Source organism: Dryas octopetala, chromosome 2, assembly GCF_963921425.1.
Source record: "Dryas octopetala chromosome 2, drDryOcto1.1, whole genome shotgun sequence".
In the NCBI taxonomy this organism is placed as follows: Eukaryota; Viridiplantae; Streptophyta; class Magnoliopsida; order Rosales; family Rosaceae; genus Dryas; species Dryas octopetala.
The window spans coordinates 12,937,624-12,960,007 of NC_141367.1; the positions used below are offsets into that span (position 1 = coordinate 12,937,624).

The following is a 22,384-nucleotide window of genomic DNA, read 5'->3' on the forward strand; positions in this document are numbered from 1 at the left end:
TATATGTAGAACCTTATATGTCGATTGTGTTTTTAACGATCCGAACCGTTCATTTATTAGTTTGTCACTCAAAGATCATTTCTCTAAAATATTAGGTCAATTGGAGATCTAGAAGTTTGGTATTGAAGCTCGAACGTATGAACGATCATGGTTCATACCAAAAATCAACTTTGGGCGACGAACTGTGCGTCGCCCAAATTCTGAAATTGTGGTGGGATAAAACGGCGCCCTAAAGTCAACGACTTTAGGCGACGAACATGATTCTGTCGCACAAAGTATCTTTGGGCGACGAAATCATTAATTCCTCGTCCAAAGTAACTTTGGGCGACGAATTAATGTCCGAAACCCACCCACCCATCGGAGATCCACCCCCCTCCTCCGAAAATCCACCCCCGCCGAAACCCACCCACGCCGAAACCCACCCCCCCCGAAAACCCACCCCCCACCCGAAACCCACCCTCCCCCGAAAACCCACCCCCACCGAAACCCATCCCCCCCCCCCCAGCCAAAAGCAGCTCACCGACACCCTCCCCCCAAGAAACCAGCTCACCCAAAACCCCCCCAAAGCCGAAACCAGCTCACCGAAAACACCCCCCCCCCCACACAGGTAATTTTAATTTTTTTTTTCAATTTATGTTATTTTCCATTTTTTATGTTTTCTAATATTGTGGCTTTTGTACTTGTTGTGGATTTTGCATAAATTGGTTGTGAAATTTCTGATTTTAGTGGTAATTAGTTAATGTTGTGGGTTTTTTTAATTTAGTGGTTTGGTTGTGAAATCTGAATTTAGATTGATGTTGGGCTCATATTTGACAATGATTTATTTTTTTGGTGAAGGAAGGATAGTGTTGCATTTGTTGTGAAGGATAATTGCATTTTTGGTGAGGTATGTGTTTAATCTATCTTTTAGTTAAGTTTTTGTATGATTTGGTATTTAATGTTTCATATATAATTGTATTAAATTTTTGAGTGAATTAGTTTGTATGTTAAAATTAATTATAAAATTGATTAATTAGTTTGTATGTTTTTATATGCTAAAATTTAATAGTTTGTTTGTATGCTTATATGTATATTGTTAGATTAATTATAGTTTAGTTTGTATGTTACATTTAGTTTAATTGTAATTGCAAAATTCCCGATGACGTAGTCCAGCACTCCTCGAGTACTGGGTTAGGTCATGTGGCACGAAGCGCTTGTGCGAAATTATCAGTCGATAACTTTGTACATTCAACTAGTCGTGCGAAGTTATCAGTGGATAACTTTGTACACTAAACTTAAATTCACCTTAGACCCGTTCGAGAGTCTATTGGACGCGCGCATGAGCGCTGGGCGTGACTGCGCTCCAATATGATTCTTGAATTGTCCAAATTACCCATGGACAGTTTGGGAGTGCACAATTATGTGTTGTGGTTAGCGGTTCATGTGATGTGGTTTTGATCTGAGAAAATTTCGGCAATATCTCCTTATGTGTTCTTCGAGTGCATACTAGATATTTGTGGTAAAATATCTACGTCGTGCACTTGGAGAACCATAGGGAGATGCTGCCGAAATTTTCCCTGATCTAAACTACGTCGTGTGAGCCAACAACCACGACACATATGTGCATTCTCGAATGGGATAGGGCCCTTACTGGAGGCATAAGGAGACGAAGAAGGGTGACGCATCGTTTTCTAATTGTCGTGTAATATGGAAACAGGCATCATGGACCGACAGTGGATACGTAATACGAATCGTGTTAGTGATGAATATTTGTATGAGATCGAGTCATTTATCCAAGTTGCACAGGAACATGTCAATGCTCAGAATAATATAAGGTGTCCGTGCCGGAATTGTAACAACTGTTTATGGAAGACAGTGTGTGAAGTCAGAATTCATTTGGTGAAATATGGGATGTCACACAACTATACGACATGGTCTTATCATGGTGAACCGAGAGTTTATGCTTCGATTTCCTCGGATCCTCGAACAATTCTGCAGCCTACTGAATCTGTTGGTGATGATAATGACCAAGTGATGGGCATAATAAACGATGCTTATCCATATGCATCGCTTGATCACGAAGTCAGTCAGGATGATACAGAGAATGATAATATGGATGAAGATGATGGGTTGCCCGAAGTCCAAAGAGAAGAGTTTGATAAGTACGAGAGATTGTTGAAACAAGCTCAGTGGGAATTGTACTCTGGTTGTGAAGAGTTCTCAGTGCTAACTGCTGTTGTGGAGTTAATGCATTGGAAAGTACTTAATCAACATTCAAATCGAAGTTTTGATCAGTTGATGGGAATTTTGAAACGAATGCTTCCAAAGAACAATCATATACCTGAAACCCATTATCTTGCGAATAAGGTGTTGAAAGATCTTGGTTTGGGATATGAAAAGATTCATGCATACAAGAATGATTGTGTATTGTTTTACAAAGAACACCAAGGGAAGGATAAATGCCCTGTGTGCAATGAACCGAGATATAAGAACAAGTCTGTAGAGAGAAAGAAACAGATTCCGCAAAAGGTGTTGCGTTATTTCCCACTTAAGCCAAGATTGCAACGATTGTACATGTCGACACATACTGCAAGTGACATGAGGTGGCACAAAGATAAGCGGGTTGAGGATGATGTGATGAGACATCCTGCAGACAGAAGCGCATGGAAAGAATTTGACAAGATATATCTGGATTTTGCAGCAGATCCACGAAAGTCAGATTAGGACTTGCTACTGATGGATTTAATCCATTCGGAAATATGAGCACATCTCACAGCACTTGGCCAGTGGTCGTGGTTCCTTATAATTTGCCTCCCTGGAAATGCATGAAAAAATAATTCACAATTATGACGCTATTAATTCTAGGACCGCAATCCCCTGACAAGGAGATCGATGTATATTTGCGGCCGTTGATTGATGAGCTGAAAGAATTGTGGCAAAATGGTGTGCCGACATATGATAAGTCCACCGAAACAATGTTTTCCTTGCGTGCGGCAGTCATGTGGACAATAAATGATTTCCCAGCTTATGAGAATCTATCGGGCTGGAGCACCAAGGGTTATATGGCATGTCCTACTTGTAATAAAGATATAACTTCCGCTTGGCACAGTGGTAAAGTATGTTATATGGGCCACCGAAGATGGTTGCCGGGGGATCATAAATGGCGTCACAGTAAGGAGGCCTTTGACGGAAAAAAGGAAATGGGCGTGAAACCTAAAGAATTATCTGGTGATGACATCTTGAGGCAGTTGAATAACTTAGAATTTGGCCGGATTGGTAAACATCCCTCTAACAAAGAACGAAATATGCCAAGGTCACCTGCACATCTAAATTGGACGAACAAGTCGATATTCTTCGAGTTGGAGTATTGGTCCAAGTTGAAAATCAGGCACAATCTCGATGTAATGCATATTGATAAGAACGTGTGCGAAAGTTTGGTGGGGACAATTTTGGGCATTGAGGGAAAATCAAAGGACACAATTAAGGCTCGACAAGATTTGCAAGAAATTGGCATAAGGAAACATTTGTGGTTAACGAAGAAGGGTGATAAAATGATAAAGAAACATCCATTTTATACCATGAAGCCTGGGGATAAGAAAGAATTCTTAAAGTTTCTTGCATCGGTCAAATTTCCAGATGGATACGCGGCCAATATCTCTCGAAATGTGAAAATCAACTCTGGAAAAATTTTGGGCTTGAAAAGTCATGATTGTCATGTTTTATTGCAACGTCTGCTTCCGGTGGGCATTCGAAAATTTTTGCCCGAAGATGTGGTTGAACCGATTGTTGGGTTGTCGAGGTTCTTTCAGCATATCTGCGCTAAGACGTTGCATGTCTCGGACATGTCAAAATTGAAAGATGAGATTGTGTACATCCTATGCAAATTTGAACAAATATTTCCACCGGCCTTTTTTTGATATAATGATTCATTTGATGATACATTTACCGCAAGAAGCAATTCTTGCTGGGCCGGTCAGTTATCGGTGGATGTACCCAATAGAAAGGTAACAATTCCTAAACTTTTTCATTACTATTCTCCAAGTTCAGCTCTATGTTACTCATAAAAGTTTTCTCATTATGTACTTACATTTACAGAATGTTGGGTAATTACAAAAGGTACATCTGAAACCGGGCACGCCCCGAAGGCTCCATAGCAGAGGCATACATTGCAAATGAATCCATCACGTACTGTGCAATGTATCTCAGCAGTGTTGAGACGTCATTCAATCGCCCCCAACGCAACGACGACGGTGGTGAAAAAAATGAGACACTTTCTGTCTTTTCTCAAATTACACGACCATTTGGCGAAGCTCCTAAATCAGCTGTTGAATTCTCGAAACACGATATGGAGGTGGCTCATTGGTTCATACTCAACAATTGCGAAGAAGTTGACTCTTTACGCATTGAGCATGAGGAACTAATGAAGCGCGACTATCCAAGATGGGACATGGAACGTGTACAGAAAAAGCATCGGGAATTGTTTCCTAAATGGTTTAAGGAACATGTAAGTGATTACTGACAATAATGATCAGTTTGTTCATGTGTTTGTAAGTTTTTTGTAATATATTAATTCCATTGTTTTTTAACAGATGGAAAAGCTGATTGGTGATAATTCGCCGTTATACAATGAGTTAATGAGTTTGGCGAGTGACATTCAATGGGTTGAAACGTTTTCCGGATGTAATGTGAATGGAGTTAAGTTTTTAACTATAGAACAAGATGCCATCTTGAGCACTCAAAATAGCGGGGTTTGTGTAGAGAACTTGGAGACTGGCACGGTTGATTTCTACGGCAAGCTGACGAGTGTACATCAAGTCTTGTACTCGCATCGCTTTCAAGTTGTGTTATTTAAGTGTCATTGGTTTAATACAGACCCTAATAGAAACAACAATATTAAACTCGATTACGACTTAATATCTGTGAACACAAACACTCGATGGTATGAGAATGATCCATTTATTCTTGCCACAATGGCAAAACCAGTATGTTATCTGGATGATCCTAAGGCGGGTGTGGGTTGGAAAGTAGCTCAGATGATTCAGAATCGAAATATATGGGATATTCCGAAAAAAGAAAATCAGGATGACGTGGCCTATCAAGAGGATTCATCTTCGACCATACCCAATCCATACAACAATGATGTTATCATACAACAAGTCGAGATACATGACGTTCCTCCAATTGAGATCGATGCCTTATCAATTGATCTTGTGCCACTTCCCCGAAGATGTTAATGATTTCATCGATGATGATGATGATGATGATGAAGATGAAGATGAAGATGAAGATGATGATGTTGATGTTGATGGTATCGATGATGATGATGATGAAATGAGTATTTCTAGTGGTGATTCAGATTAGTAATTGATAATGGTGATTCATATTAGTAAGTGATAATGATAATTCAGATTAGTAAGTTATTACTTTAGTTTTCTTTTTTACTAACATAAATATTTATTGAATTGTGCAGATGAGTTTGATCTCGAACAGGGGTGGATCTCAGAGGTCCAGTTCAGCATCCATGTCCGCCCCTGCAGCTCAGCCCGCCCCTACAGCACAGCCCGCCCCTGCAGTACAGCCCGACCTCATAGCCCAGGGCGAATCGACTCCGGCGATAGCCCCAGATCTCTCATCTGGTACTGGGTCTGCGATTCAGTCGGCACGGAGGGCCCGACGTGGTCACCGTTATGGTGCATATGATAATGTTGCATCATCCACTCGTACTGCCTCATCATCAGAGAGTAAAAAAAATGTTTTCACATCACTTGTGTTTATGTTTAATTTTATTTAGATGTTATAAGATTACTGTGAAATTAATATGTTATATTTGTTTTTCTAGGTACCAAAACCACGAGGGGGATAAGTAGAGGGTTGAAGGCGTCCCGACTCACGCGCACGACGAACGAGAGGATTCGCATCGTTGTTCAGCAAGATCACCTACGACCGAGCAAGGAGGTGCATAGTACTTTCACTTCCTTTGTCTGGTCGATTATCCGTCAGGACTGGCCCATGCTTTTCCCCAGTTGGGAAAAGGTTGATGACGCCATCAAGAGGAGCATTATGGGCTCCATTTCTGTGAGTATATTTCGATTAATACAAAATGATTAATTTGATTATTTCTAACAATTTAATAATTGCATTTTTTTCAAGTAAACTATGACATTCGGATGGAGAATCCGGATGTAGCTAGGTATATGGAGAAGTTATTGAGAAAAGTTTACACACAATGGAAGCACGAGCTGCACAGGGAATATAACATGTTTGGATCGGCAGCTGAGGCATTGGCCAGCCCTCCTCCGGAGATGGCATCTCAGCTTGATCAGTGGCAGTGGTTGTGCACTCATTTTCAGAGTCCGAAATTTTTGGTATGTTATATCATTTTAAGACTTCAAAATTCTTTTTTTTTTTTTATGTTATTCCTTTATTGTGTATGCACTAATATGTGCATTTACAATTTGCTTAATATTTAACAGAGGAAGTCGAATGCTAATCTTAAGAACCGGAAAGCGCCCGCAAGGATTGATCATCATGGTGGTTCCATGCCCTTCTCATACCGGGTGGAGTCGTATCGTCAGGTGCGCTATTATTTAATTTAATATATATATTCCTTATTATTGTTTGAGTTTTTGTCAACATTACATTCTTTTTCAGGCTGGTTCACAATTTTCGGAGCTCGACAACTACGGGGATGTTTATGCCCGACTCGGCAACGACAAGGGAAAGGCGAAGCACATTAGTTTTTTATATTTTAGTTTTATTTCACAATTTTTAATATTTGTATTTGATTTCCTAATTCCTAACTTGTGTATAATATTTTGAAGCCTGAGATGCTCGCCAAGAAGGCGAGTTATTGGACGAGGTGGCCAGCCAGTACTCTCCGGACACTCCGTTGGAGTCGATCTCAGTCCCCGATCGCGATGCAGGTCTTCGTATTATGACGGAGACACTGGGTGTTAGGCGTGGTAGGGAGATACGCGGAATGGGAGCGGGTCGGGTTCGTGATCTCAGCGCCGGGTCTTCATCTCAGCCATCTGCAGAATTAGTCAACCTGTCCACTGAAGTGCAGCTGTTGAAGGGTCAGCTAGAAGAATCGAGAGCGGCATATGCGGAGCAGACGAGTAAGGTGCAGCAGATGCAACAGATGTTTGGCCAGTTGGCCAGGATTGTACCTGGGTTTGTGCTGCCGCCCAACATTGACCAGTGCATGCCAGACTTCTCCACCGGTGTCGATGATGCTACTCACCTAGAGGGCCATTAGTGATTTGTATGTATGTATTAATTATATTTGCATACAGTATTAATTAAATTGTTTCTACTTTGTATGGATATTTTGGATATATAAATTTATTAATTTTGTTTTATATCGTTTTTGAATAAAGATTTTTCTTTTAAATATTAAATTCAAATATATAATTTAAATAAAAATTTTTTTAAAAAAAAATAAAATATATTTAGTTCGTCGCCCAAACATTCTTTGGGCGACGAACCTCCTTATTCCTCGCCCAAAATATGTTTGGGCGACGGCCAATTTCGTCGCCTACATATGCTTTGGGCGACGAACCTATTTATTCCTCGCCCAAAACGTGTTTGGGCGACGAAATTTTCCGTCGCTTAAACATTCTTTGGGCGAGGAATAAGGATGTTCGTCGCCCAAAGAAGGTTTGGGCGACGAATTCAAAGCACGTTCCAACGAGGAAATTAATTATTCCTCTCCCAAATCGTGTTTAGGCGACTAACAATTTCGTCACCCAAACATTCTTTGGGCGACGAACGCCCTTATTCGTCGCCCAAAACATGCTTTGGGCGACGAATTTTATGTTTTAGGAGACGAAAATATCCGTTGCCCTAGGTGTCTTTGGGCGACGAATTTTATGGGTTCGTCGCCCAAACTCATGGGCGTCACCTTTTGGGCGTCCAAACGCTAGACGAACGCATTTCGTCGCCCAAACGTTTGGGCGACGAAAATCTACTTTGGGCGACGAATTTCGTTCCTCTCCCAAACCGTTTTTTCTTGTAGTGTATGTTCATACCCAAAGATCATCCCTTCAAAAAATCGGCTCAATCGGAGTTCATTTACCCGTTCAATTATCATTATAAAAACAGCGATCGCTCATACACCCTAAATGCTAAACCTAATTTCTACATCTCCAATTGAGATAATTTTTTGTATAGATGATTTTTGAGTGGGGGACTAAGAAATGATTGGTTCGGATCGTTAAAAACATGATAGAAATGTGAATTTCTACATATAAATACACTTGAAGAGTATAATTCTATTAACTTTTTCGTTGAAACTTTGTCAATTCAACAATTGTGAAGACTACAATGTGATTTCAACGATCGGAGCTGTTCATTTTATTTGTTTATACTCCAAGATCATCCTTGCAAAAAATTGGCCAAATCGGAATTCATCTACTCGTTCGATTAGTATTAGAAAATTCACGATCGTTCATAAGTTCCAGTACTGTTACCTAACTTCTACATCTCCGATTAAGCTAATTTTTTGCACGAATGATTTTTGAGTGGGGAATTAAAAGATGAACGGTTCAAAGTCACCTTAGGCGAGGAACTAAAAAATTTTGTCGCCCAAAGTCACCTTAGGCGAGGAACATATTCGTCGCCCAAAACTACTTTGGGCAACGAAATTTGCTTTTTTAAAAAGTTGGATAGTGATTGTTTTTAAAAATGTTTATTTTAATTAAATTTTTTATAATTTAGTTTGACTCCAAAGTTGACTATTTTCAATAATGGGTTTTTAATCTTAATTTTTGTGCCGTTGGAAATGTCTCGAGCTCACGAACGCATACACGCAAACCGTTCGTGAATCGAAGTTACGGTTTAAAAGTTACGGGCATTTGATTGTGAAAGGCTTTTAGGTAATTTCTATTTTGAGTTTTAAAAAGTTAAAAACCCAAAATCAGGCTAATCAATTTCAACTTCACGTACACACAGTACAATCTCATTCTCTCTCCTCACCCCAACACCTCTGTCTTCTCTTTCCCCTCTTTCTCTCTCTCTCTCTCTCTCTCTCTCTCTCTCTCTCCCTGCACTCTCTTTTCTGGCAATTCTTCGTCGTCCGGTGACGGATGCCGATGGGTTTTAGCCTATTTTCTTCGATTCCTCTTCCTCTACCTTCCTATGGCCTTGGATTAACCCAGAAATTAGCAAAAACCTAGATTTAGGAGAGAAAGACTTGATTGGGGATCGCCGGTGACTGGGCTTTTCCGGCGACGTCGTAGCCTCCTACTGCCATCATCTTCTTCCTCTCTTCGTGCTGAGTATGATGGTGGGTTTGGATTTCTCAAACGACCACCGTAGAGCGCAAATCGAAGAAAGAGAAATCTGGTGAGAGAGAATGGTTGGATTTGTGTATAAGTAAGTGAAATTCTCACGAAAAATTGATGGATGTGTGATAAAATTTCGGTAAATATAGGATATTGAGGTTTAGACCCTTTAGGGTATTTTTAATTATTTTTTTTGTAGAAATATATTAGGGTTTAAAAACAAATAAACGAAACACCAAAATGGCCAAATCGAACCCCAAATAAAATCCCAAACCTTTTTTTTTTTTTGCTTTCCAATTGCCTAATTAAAGACTCCAAATCTCAATCGTCCCTAAAACTTTTTTTTTTCTTTCCTAAGTCAAATCTCAGGGTTGGGTGGGAGGAGGGACTGGGTGGGAGGAGGGACTGAGTTGGGTGGGTGGGAGGAAATGAAAATTACCTAAGTCAAATCTCAGGGTTCAGACCAACATAGAAAAATTCAGAAAACATAAAAGGAAAAGATAAGCAATTGAAAACTGATTATCCACAATCCCAGACAATAATGAAAATGTTAATGCAGCAGCAAATCCAAATACAAAGAACCATTATTTAACAGAGACAAATAAAGAAAGAGATCCATTTCTGATTTTCCATCAATAGCTAAGAACCACTGAACTCTTTTTCATTTTTCTCACCTGGAAATTGAAGAATGATAGCTCCACAAAAAAGCTCAACCATAGCAAAAATTAACAAGAAAAAACAAATCACAAAAAACAAAACACAGAGTAAAAGCTTACGAATTTGATGAGAAGAAGATGATGAGTTGGTGGGGGGAGTGGCAGGGATGGGTGGGTGGGAGGAGGGACAGGGCTGGGTGGGTGGGAGGAGCGAGTGTGCGACTAGGCTGGGTGGGTGTGTAACGACCCGACCCAAATTTCTTTGGAAATTTAAAATTTTTATTTAACGTTATTTAAAACTTATCGGTTAACAGTGTTATGTTTTAAAATTGTGAGACCCCGTATTTTTTTCAAAGATTTATTTGATTATTTTGGGAATTTACTTGAGAAATAAAAGGTTTTGGTTAAATTTTTTTTTTAAATTTTTTTTTTTGTTTTTGTTTTAATTTGGGCTTGACCCAAAGTTGACTTTTAAAATAAATGGGCTTTTGATTTTGACTTTGGGTCCGTTGGATATGTTTCAAGCCCACGATTTCATAGACACGTAGCACACACGTCGATCCGAGTTACGGTTTGAGAGATATGAGCGTTTGAAGCGAGGGGCAATTTTGTAAAATTGACAAATTGGGTTTTAAAAATCCAAAATCAGATTTTTTTTAAGGGGATTTCTCTCTCTCTCTCTCTCTCTCTCTCTCTCTCTCTCTCTCTCTCTCTCTCTCTCTTTCTCCGGTGACACTCTATCTCTCCAGCCTCCCTCCTTCGTCTTCCGGCCAGGAGGCAACGATGCCACCACCACCTCAACCCCCTCCTCCCTCTCTCCTCCCCCGGTCTCTCTTTCTCTCTCCCTGACATTTCTCTCTTCCCTCTCCTCTGTGTGCGCGCGGCCTCACCACTGAGGCAGCTCTCCGGCCACCTTCCTGGCGGCGCAAGGCCACCGACGTGCCCCCTCGCACCGGCCATCCTCCTTAGCCTTCCCCATCGCCGACCGGTACCCCCTGCGCGCAGAAACAACTCAGAAAAGCCCAATGCAGCTGCCGACTTCCGCCGCCATTTTTGGCCGTTTTCGGTGACTTTTGACCGTCGACCCCGTTACGAGAATTGATCTCGAAAGTTGTACCGCCACTACCACCATCAGAACCACCACTTTTGGCAGCGGGTTAATGGTTATTTGACTCAATTCCGCCTAATTGAAGTCCGAGGAACCCTTCTAGTTCCTTTTGGTGAGTATTGGTACCTAGCTCGGGAATTCTTTTCCCAACCCCGTTATGCTGCCGGATTTGATATCCGAGTAAAGGCACCATAAAAGGCATTTCGGTCTTTTCACAAATTGCACGGTGAGTGAAACTTATTTGGTTATATTGTAGAGTATCGTGGGAAAAATGTCTATTTTATGTGATTTGTTGTTGTAGGTTAGAGGAGGCTAAGTGTAGGACTGGATCATGAGAATGGATTGATGATGATATTGAGGCTAAGGGATTAATTGGGAATTATAGAGATGTCCTGAGATTAATTACAGATTAGATGAGAAATGTCTATTATCGAGGTTATTGATTGATGATTAGGCAATCGTTTGGCCAGAAGGATCTAATTAATTTTTGAGGAAGTATTAGTATGATTTGAGGATTATTATTTATATCTTGGTATTATTATGATTTATATTGATTATGAAAAGAACAAGAAATGTTGGTGTAAATTGATTAGGAAACTAAGATTGTTATTTAAGGAAGATATTAAGTCTTGATGTTGGTGAGTAGTGTTGACCGGATTAGAAATTTTTATGAAAAATAAAAACTTAGACCCCGTTCGATTATGAGAGCATATCGATCATTTTACCTTTTTACTCGAAATTCGTATATCTAATTTTCCAAATTATTAAAGTAGACGTAATTTTATATTAGGTCGATATAGCTTCATCTCTCGGGTATTCTAGTGACAAACAAGTGAGGAGTCGTGAGTATAAATCAATTTCGGAAAGGATTCGGCATAGCTCGGAGTAAACTGTGAGTGGACTTCGTTTAATAAATATTTTATACAATTTATAATTTATTTATTTAAAGAAAGTTATTTAGTTATTGCATGCTAAATTAACTGATGGATTTAAACAAACTAGTGCACGTTTATCCATATTGAAAAGAGGAAAATAAAAATGATTTACTATTATTGTTTGAAAACTTAAATTTATGATTAACTAGCTTGATATTTTTGATCAAAGATTTATGAGATGTTTTGAGATTCGTTGGATTGTATAAGTTTGAAAATCAAATTAAATATTTTGATATGGGTAAATGATGAGTTCAGGGTTGCATTACATGGTTTTCATATGGATAGTTTCTAGAAGTGGTTTTTTGGCATTATTTTAGGGAAGTTTTAATATTGAATTTCCGTCCTTTGGAAATAATTTGGATCTAGTAGCTTTCATGATTTGAGAATGATTTTATTTTAACAAATTTATTGAAAGAATTATATTTTCAGTTTTATCTGGATGAGTATTCCTGAGATGTGGTTTATTGAGATATCCAAAAGCAATTTGAAACTGCCATATTCGTACCCCTCCTCAGCAGGTATATAATTGCTCTGTACTCGCCTAGAGATGACTCGGCGGTGTATGACCAGCATTTGCTCTGCACTTGCCCAGTTGGCGGTGTATGACCAGCATTATATATTGCTCTGCACTCACCTTAAGATAACTTGGTGGTGTATGACCAGCATTTACTCTGCACTTGCCTAGTTGGCGGTGTATGACCAGTATGACATATTGCTCTGCACTTGCTTAGTCGGCGGTGTATGACCAACATCACATATTGCTCTGTACTTGCCTAGAGATGACTCGGCAGTGTATGACCAACAGTTCTCCAGGTACTAGAGTAGCGTGAGGTTTCAGTTTGTGGAGTATTTTGAAAAATGAATTTACTTCAAATATATTTTAAATGACAGTTTCAGTAGAGCATTGCGTTTGAATAAAGATATTTTTGATAGTTTTACAGCTTGAGAGTACTATTCGTTTTTCAGAGTTCGAATTACAGTTTTGAGATGATTTAAAAATGGAGTTGAAAAATGGTTTTAAAACTGGGGAATCTTTAAGAAATGAGTTCTAAGTAAACAAGCAGTTTTACAAATGGTTTTCAAGGGTTTTTGTTTTAAAGTCTATTTTTGTCCACTCACAGAGATTATTCTCATTTTTTATTTTTTTTTACGTTTTCCCCAGGTTTTAGAGATCGTTGAGGTCGAACCGCACCACGTCGATGCATCAGTTTTTCCCACCTTTTGTCCATCAACAATGTTGGCATAATATTCTTGTCCTATTTGATTTTATGTATTTGATGTTGCAAAAAATTCTATTTAGTTATGCTCTATTTAAATTCAGATATAAATTTTGGATTACAATGGAGATTAGCGGGCCTAACACCCGATTGGTGTTGGACCTCACAAGATCACTTCGGGTTCCAGCTTGGAATCTGGGGGTGGTTCTGTCAGGGTGGGGGAAGTGGCGGGGATGGGTGAAGGAGAAGGGACTAGGCTGGGTGGGTGGGACGAGATCGAGACGGGGCTGGGTGGGTGGGAGGTGCAACTGGACTAGGTGGGTGGGAGGAGCGACATGGCTGGGTGGGTTGGGGGGGAGTGGTGGGGATGGGTGGGGGAGGAAGGGGGAGGGAGGGGGCTGGTTTCTTTTTTTGTCTTTTTTTTTTTCAATTCCTTTCTATTTTATATAATTTTAATGGTTTTGTTGATTTTTTTATTAATTTTTGTACATGTGGCTGTTTCTAAAATACAAGTCAACATTTAGTGGTGGGTCCGCGTGTGCCACGTCAACGCCATGTAGGCAGTTAATGGTCTTTCTAACGGTCAAAGTAACAGAGGGACTAAGTTGACGAGATATTGAAGTTAATGTTCCCGAATGAAAGTTTTTGAACCTGAGGTACCAAGTTGATAAGTAATGTATAGTTGAGGTATATATATGTAATTAACCTTAGGATATTATATACTGACCAAATTAGTTCTTACGCGGGTTTCTATTAGTATGATTTTTTTTTTTCTTTTTTTGCTAGGAATCTACATAATTAGCATTTAGCATTGGTCATAATGAGTATGACATGCACGTATATTGATCATGATGAGTATGGTATACGCGGATTTCTATTAGTTCATACGAGGGTTTCTTTTCTTGCTAAAAATTTACATAAATATCATTCACACACTCACACACATATATATATATATATATAGACTTAGTAAGAATCAAGAATACTAATAATGATTATGTGAATTATAAATAACCTTTTAAATACATTAATTAATTAGGATTGATCATGATGAGTATGACATGCACCCACTGTTATAGCACAAAACCTTCGACACACTATGGGCTAATTTTATGCTATAATTTTGGACCTTTTTAGTCTGGGTTTTTGCGAGCGTGCCACCGGTTTGGGCCACTAATGGGCCAACACCGGAATTTTGAATAATACTTGGTGGCCTAACAATGACTTCTTTGAAATGACTGTGTTGACTAAGTAAGAACTTTAACTCAACCAAAATTTTTTTCTGCCTAGATTCTCTAGGACTTCTGTTAGCTAAATGGGTATAAATGGGAATAACAATCATACAAAGCATGGCAATAAAAGTTTCATCATGTTAATGAGAACACATATCTCAACTTGAACAATCATTTAGGGATAGATCTAAAAATAACTTTAGTAATAATTCATCTCATAAATATTGTGGCTCAAAATAAACAAAAAGAGATACACAAATTCCCAAATCGATACCAAGAGAATAATTTTGACCTCTTGGTAGAGCTAAAAACAAGAAAAGAAAGGAATATCTCGAAAAAACTGGGCATGAATTCTGCAATGATAGTTGCAAAAAGAACTATGATTTGTGATTTCAGTGTTTATTTTGTCTGGTATAATTCTGGAGAGCTTTCTTTCTGCTGGAAGTTTGCTTTATATAGGCCAACAGGTAAGGCATGACTTTACTATTCTGACCCTGTGTCTGTCATGACATCAGCCCTATTACGTCATTCTTGCCAATTTGTTGCCAGCCACCCTTTTGTCCTTGTCATGACAATCTATACCATATTCCTTTACTTGATCATCAACCAACGTTATTCACTCTTGTTCCTCTTCAGTTGATTACTAACCGAAGGCTTCTTCGACTCTGGGCCCATTTAGGCCTTCTTTGATACATCTTTGATTCTTCTGCTTGTAAATCTAAGAATCCGTCCTGGCCCAATTTAAGAAATTAAGTCCAAACATTGCCCCCAATTTATTGCCTTCGGCTTCTTGCTAGCCGAAGCAATGAATTGAATAGTGAAGGCATTCCAATATTCCAATATCCTTTGATCAGGACTTTGTCAAGGCCATTGTCAAAATGGGTCAAGTTGGGGTCAAGACTGGTGCGGATGGGGAGATCAGGAAGCTCTGTAGCTCAGACAATTGATGGGTCATGGGTCCTTGTTGCATTATGTTAAGTACTTAGTTATTAGAAGCTTGTGTTACTGTGTAGGTGGTATATGTATGTGACTCATATGCATGTACGTTACTGGACTCTCCAATAAAATTAATTATATATTACTTAGTTACCCTGCAGTAAAATTTTTCATCATTAAATCATTAATTAGTTTCAAATTACTTACCTATACATATATATATATATATATATATATATGTATTTTTTTTTTTACTTTTGACAGACAAGGTTAATTTGAAGTTGAATGGACCTGCATGTGCTATTAATATTTAGATTTCAGATTTTAGATTTTGATTTACAGTGGCACCAACCCATAGTTTTTGACATTTGTGAACGTGCCAATGTGAAAGACAAAAATCACAAAATGCTTTTCCTAATGGGATATGTGTATGTATGAAACTAGTCCACAATTTTGCTGGGTACAGCTGGGAATTAGCACGCTAACTTTAATTTGCCAATTCAATTCTCATTACATAAATACACTAGTTTAGTGACAGAGCAAATTACAAGCAAATCCATAAATCCAGTCATTTTCGTTCCATATGAATATGAACTCTTTGTTTTTTAGAGTAGAATTAAATTGGGTCCCAAGATCCAGCCAATTCTAATTCGCATTTGTTCTTTCTGGTTCAAAAACCATGTACGGCCAACCCTGCTCAACAACTTCGGAGGTTGCTCACCCTTTTTTCTATATGTACGTTTTCTCCTTTTAAGTAGTTGCAAGGTTATTTTGTGCTTTGGTAGTTTCATCAACTCTTTCTCTTCTTTTTTCGAGATTGGCAGCTTCCTTTTCTTTCTTCTATTTATAGACCTCTATGTCTTGCATATACTTTTCCTTGTTAATTACGTTCTTCCTTTCCATCTCTTAAAAATTAATGCCCTATTTGTTCCTCTATCATGTCCGTTCTTCACTTGTGATCATTAATTGCAACCTTCCATATAATCCTAAGTCTAGCAACACCAGTACACAGTAGGCTTCGTAACCTTTATTCACTAACTATTGTTTTTTATAATTAAGTCTATCATTTTCATCTCCTAGTTGAACCTATCACTATTCTCCCTATATATACTCAATGCTTTCTATTCTCACCCTTAATTAACTTCTTGTATGTTACACACATACACATATATCATGCACATTTAAAAGGAAGATTCATGGCAGCCCACATCATGCAGCTCAATATGTTACCCATCCAAATCACATGAATCTAATGAATTAATCATGGAAGCAGGGATCCATGCACACTCCACACCTCAATGTGTTACCACGTACTTATCATTTGTCCCCCTTTAGGCTCCATCTATAATCTCTTCATTCTCCACTATTGGTTGCAAAAGTATTTATTAAATTTGGTGTTTATTGGTATCAGTTTTGTGGGCATTCTTATATATATATATATATATATATATGAAAAAATCATACACAATAGGACTAATAACGTATTTACACTTTGGAGTTCAAATTATTTATCCCAATTAAATCCAGTACCTCCTCATTAAGAGAAAGTCTAAAAGGAATATTACCATTATGAGTTAAACTCAACACCTCCTCCTTATTAAGAGATGGAAACATATACTACCATATAGGAAGACCCATAGCTAGCTAGTCATGGTTCATTTAAACGGGTGAAGTCAATAATCAATTAATTAACCTAATACATGGTGGTTGTAGACATTGGTTCTTTATCGATCTCACTTTCCACATAAATATCTGAGATTGAGACAACCGTCTTATTTCATCCACCTCACTTCCCATATTAACAAAGGAAAATCAAATAGAAAGGAAGAGAGAGAGAGAGAGAGAGAGAGAGAGAGAGAGAGAGAGAGAGAGAGAGAGAGAGAGAGAATCAACATACTTGAAAGATCTTAAAGTGAAAATTTAATTAAAAGTTAAATAACATCACTCAACAAATATTTACACCTTTATCAAATCACAATAGTACAGATATTTTCTCTTGGAAGAGAAGTGAGAATTATATATGTCTGGTACATATTCCAACAACAAAAACACAATTAAAATCAAAGGCTTATCGTACAACCTAATAAACCAATTTCTTTAAAGCAATTAAAATGGGTGAAACTATGATTTACTTTGACAGTACAAAAATATGAATTGAAGGACATCGATCAGGTTGTAACTATGGTTTAATTATATAGAGGTTCATGTCTGGCTTTATATTTCAATTTTTCCTTACATCATAATGTAACTGAATGATTAAAGTTTAATGCATAGTTCATGGCCAAAAAAAAAGAAAAAGTTTAATGCATAGTTTTGTCGGTGTGGCTTTAGCTAGCTAGCGTTCTAATGTTAAGGTAATTGTATTCTTTTTCTTGAGGGGGAAAATAGAGAAAATATAAATCCAAAAGAATTAAGGTAATTCCTTTGTGTTTGGTATATAGATGGTAATTAACTAGCTAGATTACTAATGTTACATTGTAATGAAGAGAATATTCTGATTACTATAGTTTGACATTATGTAGAAATTACACATTATATATGGGTGATAGAGCAGAGGTGGCTGTGGAGAAGTAATCCTATAGCTAGCATTGTAGCACCTACTTCAATATGAGACCAAAATTAACTTGAAGACGGAATACAAAGGAACGATGATTTAATTGAATATATATATATATAGGAATTTTGGGAATTTACTCTTGTGATAGGGGGTTAATATATGCCGATATAAGCAAGCATATAGGCAACTAATAATACCTAATGGTTGAATAGGTCTATGGCCTATCAGCAATTTTACTTTTAAGGAAAAAATAACCACCCAAGCTATCAGCATGAGAATGTACTCTATTAATAATTTCTTATAAATGCATGTGTAATTGTGTATGAAACTCACTTTGGATGCCTGAGTACTTGTTGCCTCAATAATGAGATTGTAATTAAAGACATGGGAGTTGTGTAAGTAATTTCTTCAATATGAGTGAGTTAATTAACATGAGAAAATTAAGATAAGAGTGTCAAAGAAAGAAGAGAGGAAGATAGATTCCTCCAACTTCAAGATATCCCTTGTGGCTCCTATTTTTTAATGACATAGTATTAATTATGATTCATGCGCGAGATATTAATTAATTAATTCTACATGTACGTTAGTTAAAAGCTAGTAAAATTTTCATTCTCATCTGTCAGCAGCTAATTAATCAAGGTTATTTTGGAAAAAAATTTAATTGAGGTTAAGCTTTCCATTGCATGCATATATAGTCAAATTCATATGTGATGCTCTAGTTAGAGCATATATAGGCAAATTCATATGTGGTGCTCATTTAGAGCATATATTTTCACCCATTGGTTGGCCAGCTATGTGATTAGTATGTACAATTTTAGTTTAATTTATGTATATATTATATTAGTTTAAATTAATGCCCTATTTGTTCCTCTATCATGTCCATTCTTCACTTGTGATCATTAATTGCAACCTTCCATATAATCCTAAGTCTAGCAACATCAGTACACAGTAGGCTTCGTAACCTTTATTCACTAACTATTGTTTTTTATAATTAAGTCTATCATTTTCATCTCCTAGTTGAACCTATCACTATTCTCCCTATACTCAATGCTTTCTATTCTCACCCTTAACTTCCTGTATGTTACACACATACACATATCATGCACATTTAAAAGGGAGATTAATGGCAGCCCACATCATGCAGCTCAATATGTTACCCATCCAAATCACATGAATCTAATCAATCATGGAAGCAGGGATCCACACTCCACACCTCAATGTGTTATCAGGTACTTATCATTTGTGCTCATTTAGGCTCCATCTATAATCTCTTCATTCTCCACTATTGGTTGCAAAAGTGTTTATTAAATTTGGTGTTTATTTATTTATTTTTGAGTTGGGGGAGGGGGGATCGATCAAACTTGGGTGCATTGTAGGTAATTCTAAAGCTCTTCTAACTAGGCTACCCAACAACTGCAAATTTGGTGTTTATTGGTATCAGTTTTGTAGGCACTCTTGTATCTTCCCTACTGCATACAGACAGTCAAAAATTTGATCAGCTTTCGATAAATCAAAGGAGTAATCCTTTGGTGCTGTAACATTGCAATTCCTTCATAACATTAATGCAAACTAAATTGACTTTGTCCATGCATACATTTAATTAATGTAGCCTCATTATTCGTTCTAGTTTGTTGTCTGCACAATATATGTCTACTGAGTTAGCTGGACAACTTGGAAGCATGATGCTGCTGGTGAGGTAGTGAACTTCTAGTACATTTTGAGATTGGGATATATCATATCATTACAACATTTTTACAAATACTCATGAAACTACAAATAAAACCATAATAAAATTAGAAAGTCTATATACGCGGGTTTCTATATATTAGTCTTATAGCATGATGAGTGCACGTAAATTCAATATGAGGATTGAGCAAATTAGGTCGATCAAACGCGGTTTTCTTTTTTTGCTAGCTAGGAATATACATAAATATCATTGACACAATCATAAATACCATTTTAAGGATAGTTAATTAAAATTTGGTCATGATGAGTATGAAATGCACCCACGTACTTTTTGTTTCTTTTTTTTGGCCAAAATGCACCCACGTACTTAATTAGCTAGACTCGAAGCTGGAAAACGTGTGTATTGTAAATGGATGTTAATTGGTGAGGAAGCTGGAAAACGTGTGTATTCTACTATATATATGAGGATCGAAGACTAAGCATAACTCCACAATTACACATGCACTTGAAGTCTTGAAGTACTAGTGTACTAGCAGCTTGCTTGGTTTCGATCTTTAACCTCCCCTTTCCTTTACTATAATTGATCGATCTTAATATATAATGCCCATCATCAGCATCATAATTCCCCTACTACTTACCTTTGGGTTTGTGAAAGCTGACCTTCGGGTTGGCTTTTACAATGCCTCATGTCCAGAAGCTGAAACCACCATTCGATCCATGATTTCTGATGCAGTGGCGAAAAACCCCCGCAATGCTCCCATCCTGTTGAGGCTGCATTTTCATGATTGCTTTGTGGAGGTAATGGTTAATTAATTAATTAATTAATTTATTAATATATAATTGGAAATTAAGATGGAAATTATTGATATGTTATACGTACTTTACAGGGCTGCGATGGCTCGATTCTACTGGACAATGGCGAAAACTCCGAGAGCAACGCATTTGGCCACCTTGGGGTGGATGGGTTTGAGGTGATTGACAGTATCAAGTCGAAGCTGGAAAGTGTCTGCCAGGGGGTGGTGTCCTGCGCAGACATTGTGGCGCTGGCTGCAAGAGACGCCATAGCTTTGGTAATTATTGATTAAAGTAATAATTAATTAATTAATTAATTATTAATTTTGATATGTGATCGATGCATGCGTGCAGAGTAACGGGCCTGCGTATGAAGTTCCGACTGGCCGGCGGGATGGTCGGCTGTCCAACATTGAGCTTGCAGCCAACATGCCTGATGTGGAGGATCCGATTAACATTCTCAAGTCCAAGTTTGCCGACAAGGGGCTGTCCGACCACGATCTCGTCCTTCTCACTGCCGGTATATTATAATATTATATATCCTCATATATTTATATATATGTAATTAATTAGTAATTTATATATAATGTTAATATTAATTAATTATATGCAGGTGCCCACACAATGGGAACCACTGCGTGCTTTTTCATGGAAAACCGTCTCTTCAATTTTAGTCAAAGCTCCCCTTCCGATCCAGCAATCAACCCCGAGTTCCTCCACAAACTGCAAAAACAGTGCCCTTTTGGAGGTGATGCCGGCGTTCGGATCCCACTGGATCCGATCACCAACAACACCTTCGACGACCAGCCCTTCTCCAACCTCCGAGACGGGTTCGCGGTGCTCAACTCGGACGCCCGCCTGATGGATGACCCGGCAACAAAGCGGGTCGTCGAAGGCTACCTGGATGCGGGTCGTGAAGAGTCCTTTGATCAGGACTTTGTGAAGGCCATCGTCAAAATGGGCCAAGTTGGGGTCAAGACTGGTGCGGATGGGGAGATCAGGAAGCTCTGTAGCACAGTCAATTGATGGGTCATGGGTCCTTGAAACCTTGTTGCATTCTGTTAATTTAGTACTTAGTTATTACTGCCTGTGTTACTGTGTAGGTGGTATTTGTATGAGACTCATCACTCATATGTATGTTACGTACTCAGTGGACTCTCCAATAAAATTAATTATATATTACTTAGTTACCCTGCAGTAAATATTTTCATCATTAAATCATTAATTAGTTTCAAATTACTTACCTATATATATATATATGTATATATATTTTTTTAAATTTTGACAGATAAGGTTAATTTGAAGTTGAATGTACGTGCATGTGCTATTAATATTTAGATTTCAGATTTTAGATTTTAATTTACAAACCCATAGTTTTTGACATTTGTGTGCCAACTGTGAAAGACAAAAATCACAAAATGTTTTGCCTAATGGGATATATGTACGTATGAAACTCCTCCACAATTTTTCTGGGTACAGCTAGGAATTAGCACACTAACTTTAATTTGCCAATTCAATTCTCATTACATAAATACACTAGTTTAGTGACAGAGCAAATTACAAGCAAATCCATAAATCCAGTCATTTTTGTTCCATATGAATATGAACTCTTTGTTTTTTAGAGTAGAATTAAATTGGGTCCCAAGATCCAGCATTTGTTCTTTCTGGTTCAAAAACCATGTACTGCCAACCCTGCTCAACAACTTTTCGGAGGTTGCTCACCCCTTCTTTTCTATATGTACGTTTTCTCCTTTTAAGTAGTTGCAAGGTTATTTTGTGCTTTGGTAGTTTCATCAACTCTTTCTCTTCTTTTTTCGAGATTGGCAGCTTCTTCCTTTTCTTTAATTCTTCTATTTATAGACCTCTATGTCTTTCATATACTTTTCCTTGCTAATTACGTTCTTCCTTTCCATCTATTAAAAATTAATGCCCTATTTGTTCCTCTATCATGTCCATTCTTCACTTGTGATCATTAATTGATTGCAACCTTCCATATAATCCT

At 37.9% G+C, this 22,384-nt stretch overlaps 2 protein-coding genes across 2 annotated transcripts; both read left to right on the forward strand.

Annotated features, from left to right (window-relative positions):
* Positions 1 to 1,686: 1,686 nt before the first annotated feature.
* Positions 1,687 to 2,703, forward strand: LOC147293205 (uncharacterized). The gene is made up of 2 exons (XM_086231031.1): positions 1,687 to 2,061; positions 2,170 to 2,703. Exons 1-2 carry the CDS (start codon positions 1,687 to 1,689, stop codon positions 2,701 to 2,703), a joined length of 909 nt encoding a protein of 302 aa, XP_086087157.1.
* Positions 2,704 to 20,190: 17,487 nt separating this feature from the next.
* Positions 20,191 to 21,408, forward strand: LOC147293206 (peroxidase 43-like). Its single transcript, XM_086231032.1, has 4 exons — positions 20,191 to 20,388; positions 20,478 to 20,660; positions 20,737 to 20,902; positions 20,996 to 21,408. Exons 1-4 carry the CDS (start codon positions 20,191 to 20,193, stop codon positions 21,406 to 21,408), a joined length of 960 nt encoding a protein of 319 aa, XP_086087158.1.
* Positions 21,409 to 22,384: the final 976 nt, after the last annotated feature.

What these genes read in the sequence shown, in the direction of transcription:
- LOC147293205 (XM_086231031.1), top strand. Translation starts at nt 1,687, where the DNA reads ATGGAAACAGGCATCATGGACCGACAGTGGATACGTAATACGAATCGT. An exon ending in ATGCATCGCTTGATCACGAA is followed by an intron (nt 2,062 to 2,169) that starts GTCAGTCAGGAT and finishes AAACAAGCTCAG; the next exon opens with TGGGAATTGTACTCTGGTTG.
- LOC147293206 (XM_086231032.1), top strand. Translation starts at nt 20,191, where the DNA reads ATGCCCATCATCAGCATCATAATTCCCCTACTACTTACCTTTGGGTTT. An exon ending in CAAGAGACGCCATAGCTTTG is followed by an intron (nt 20,661 to 20,736) that starts GTAATTATTGAT and finishes GCATGCGTGCAG; the next exon opens with AGTAACGGGCCTGCGTATGA. An exon ending in TCTCGTCCTTCTCACTGCCG is followed by an intron (nt 20,903 to 20,995) that starts GTATATTATAAT and finishes AATTATATGCAG; the next exon opens with GTGCCCACACAATGGGAACC.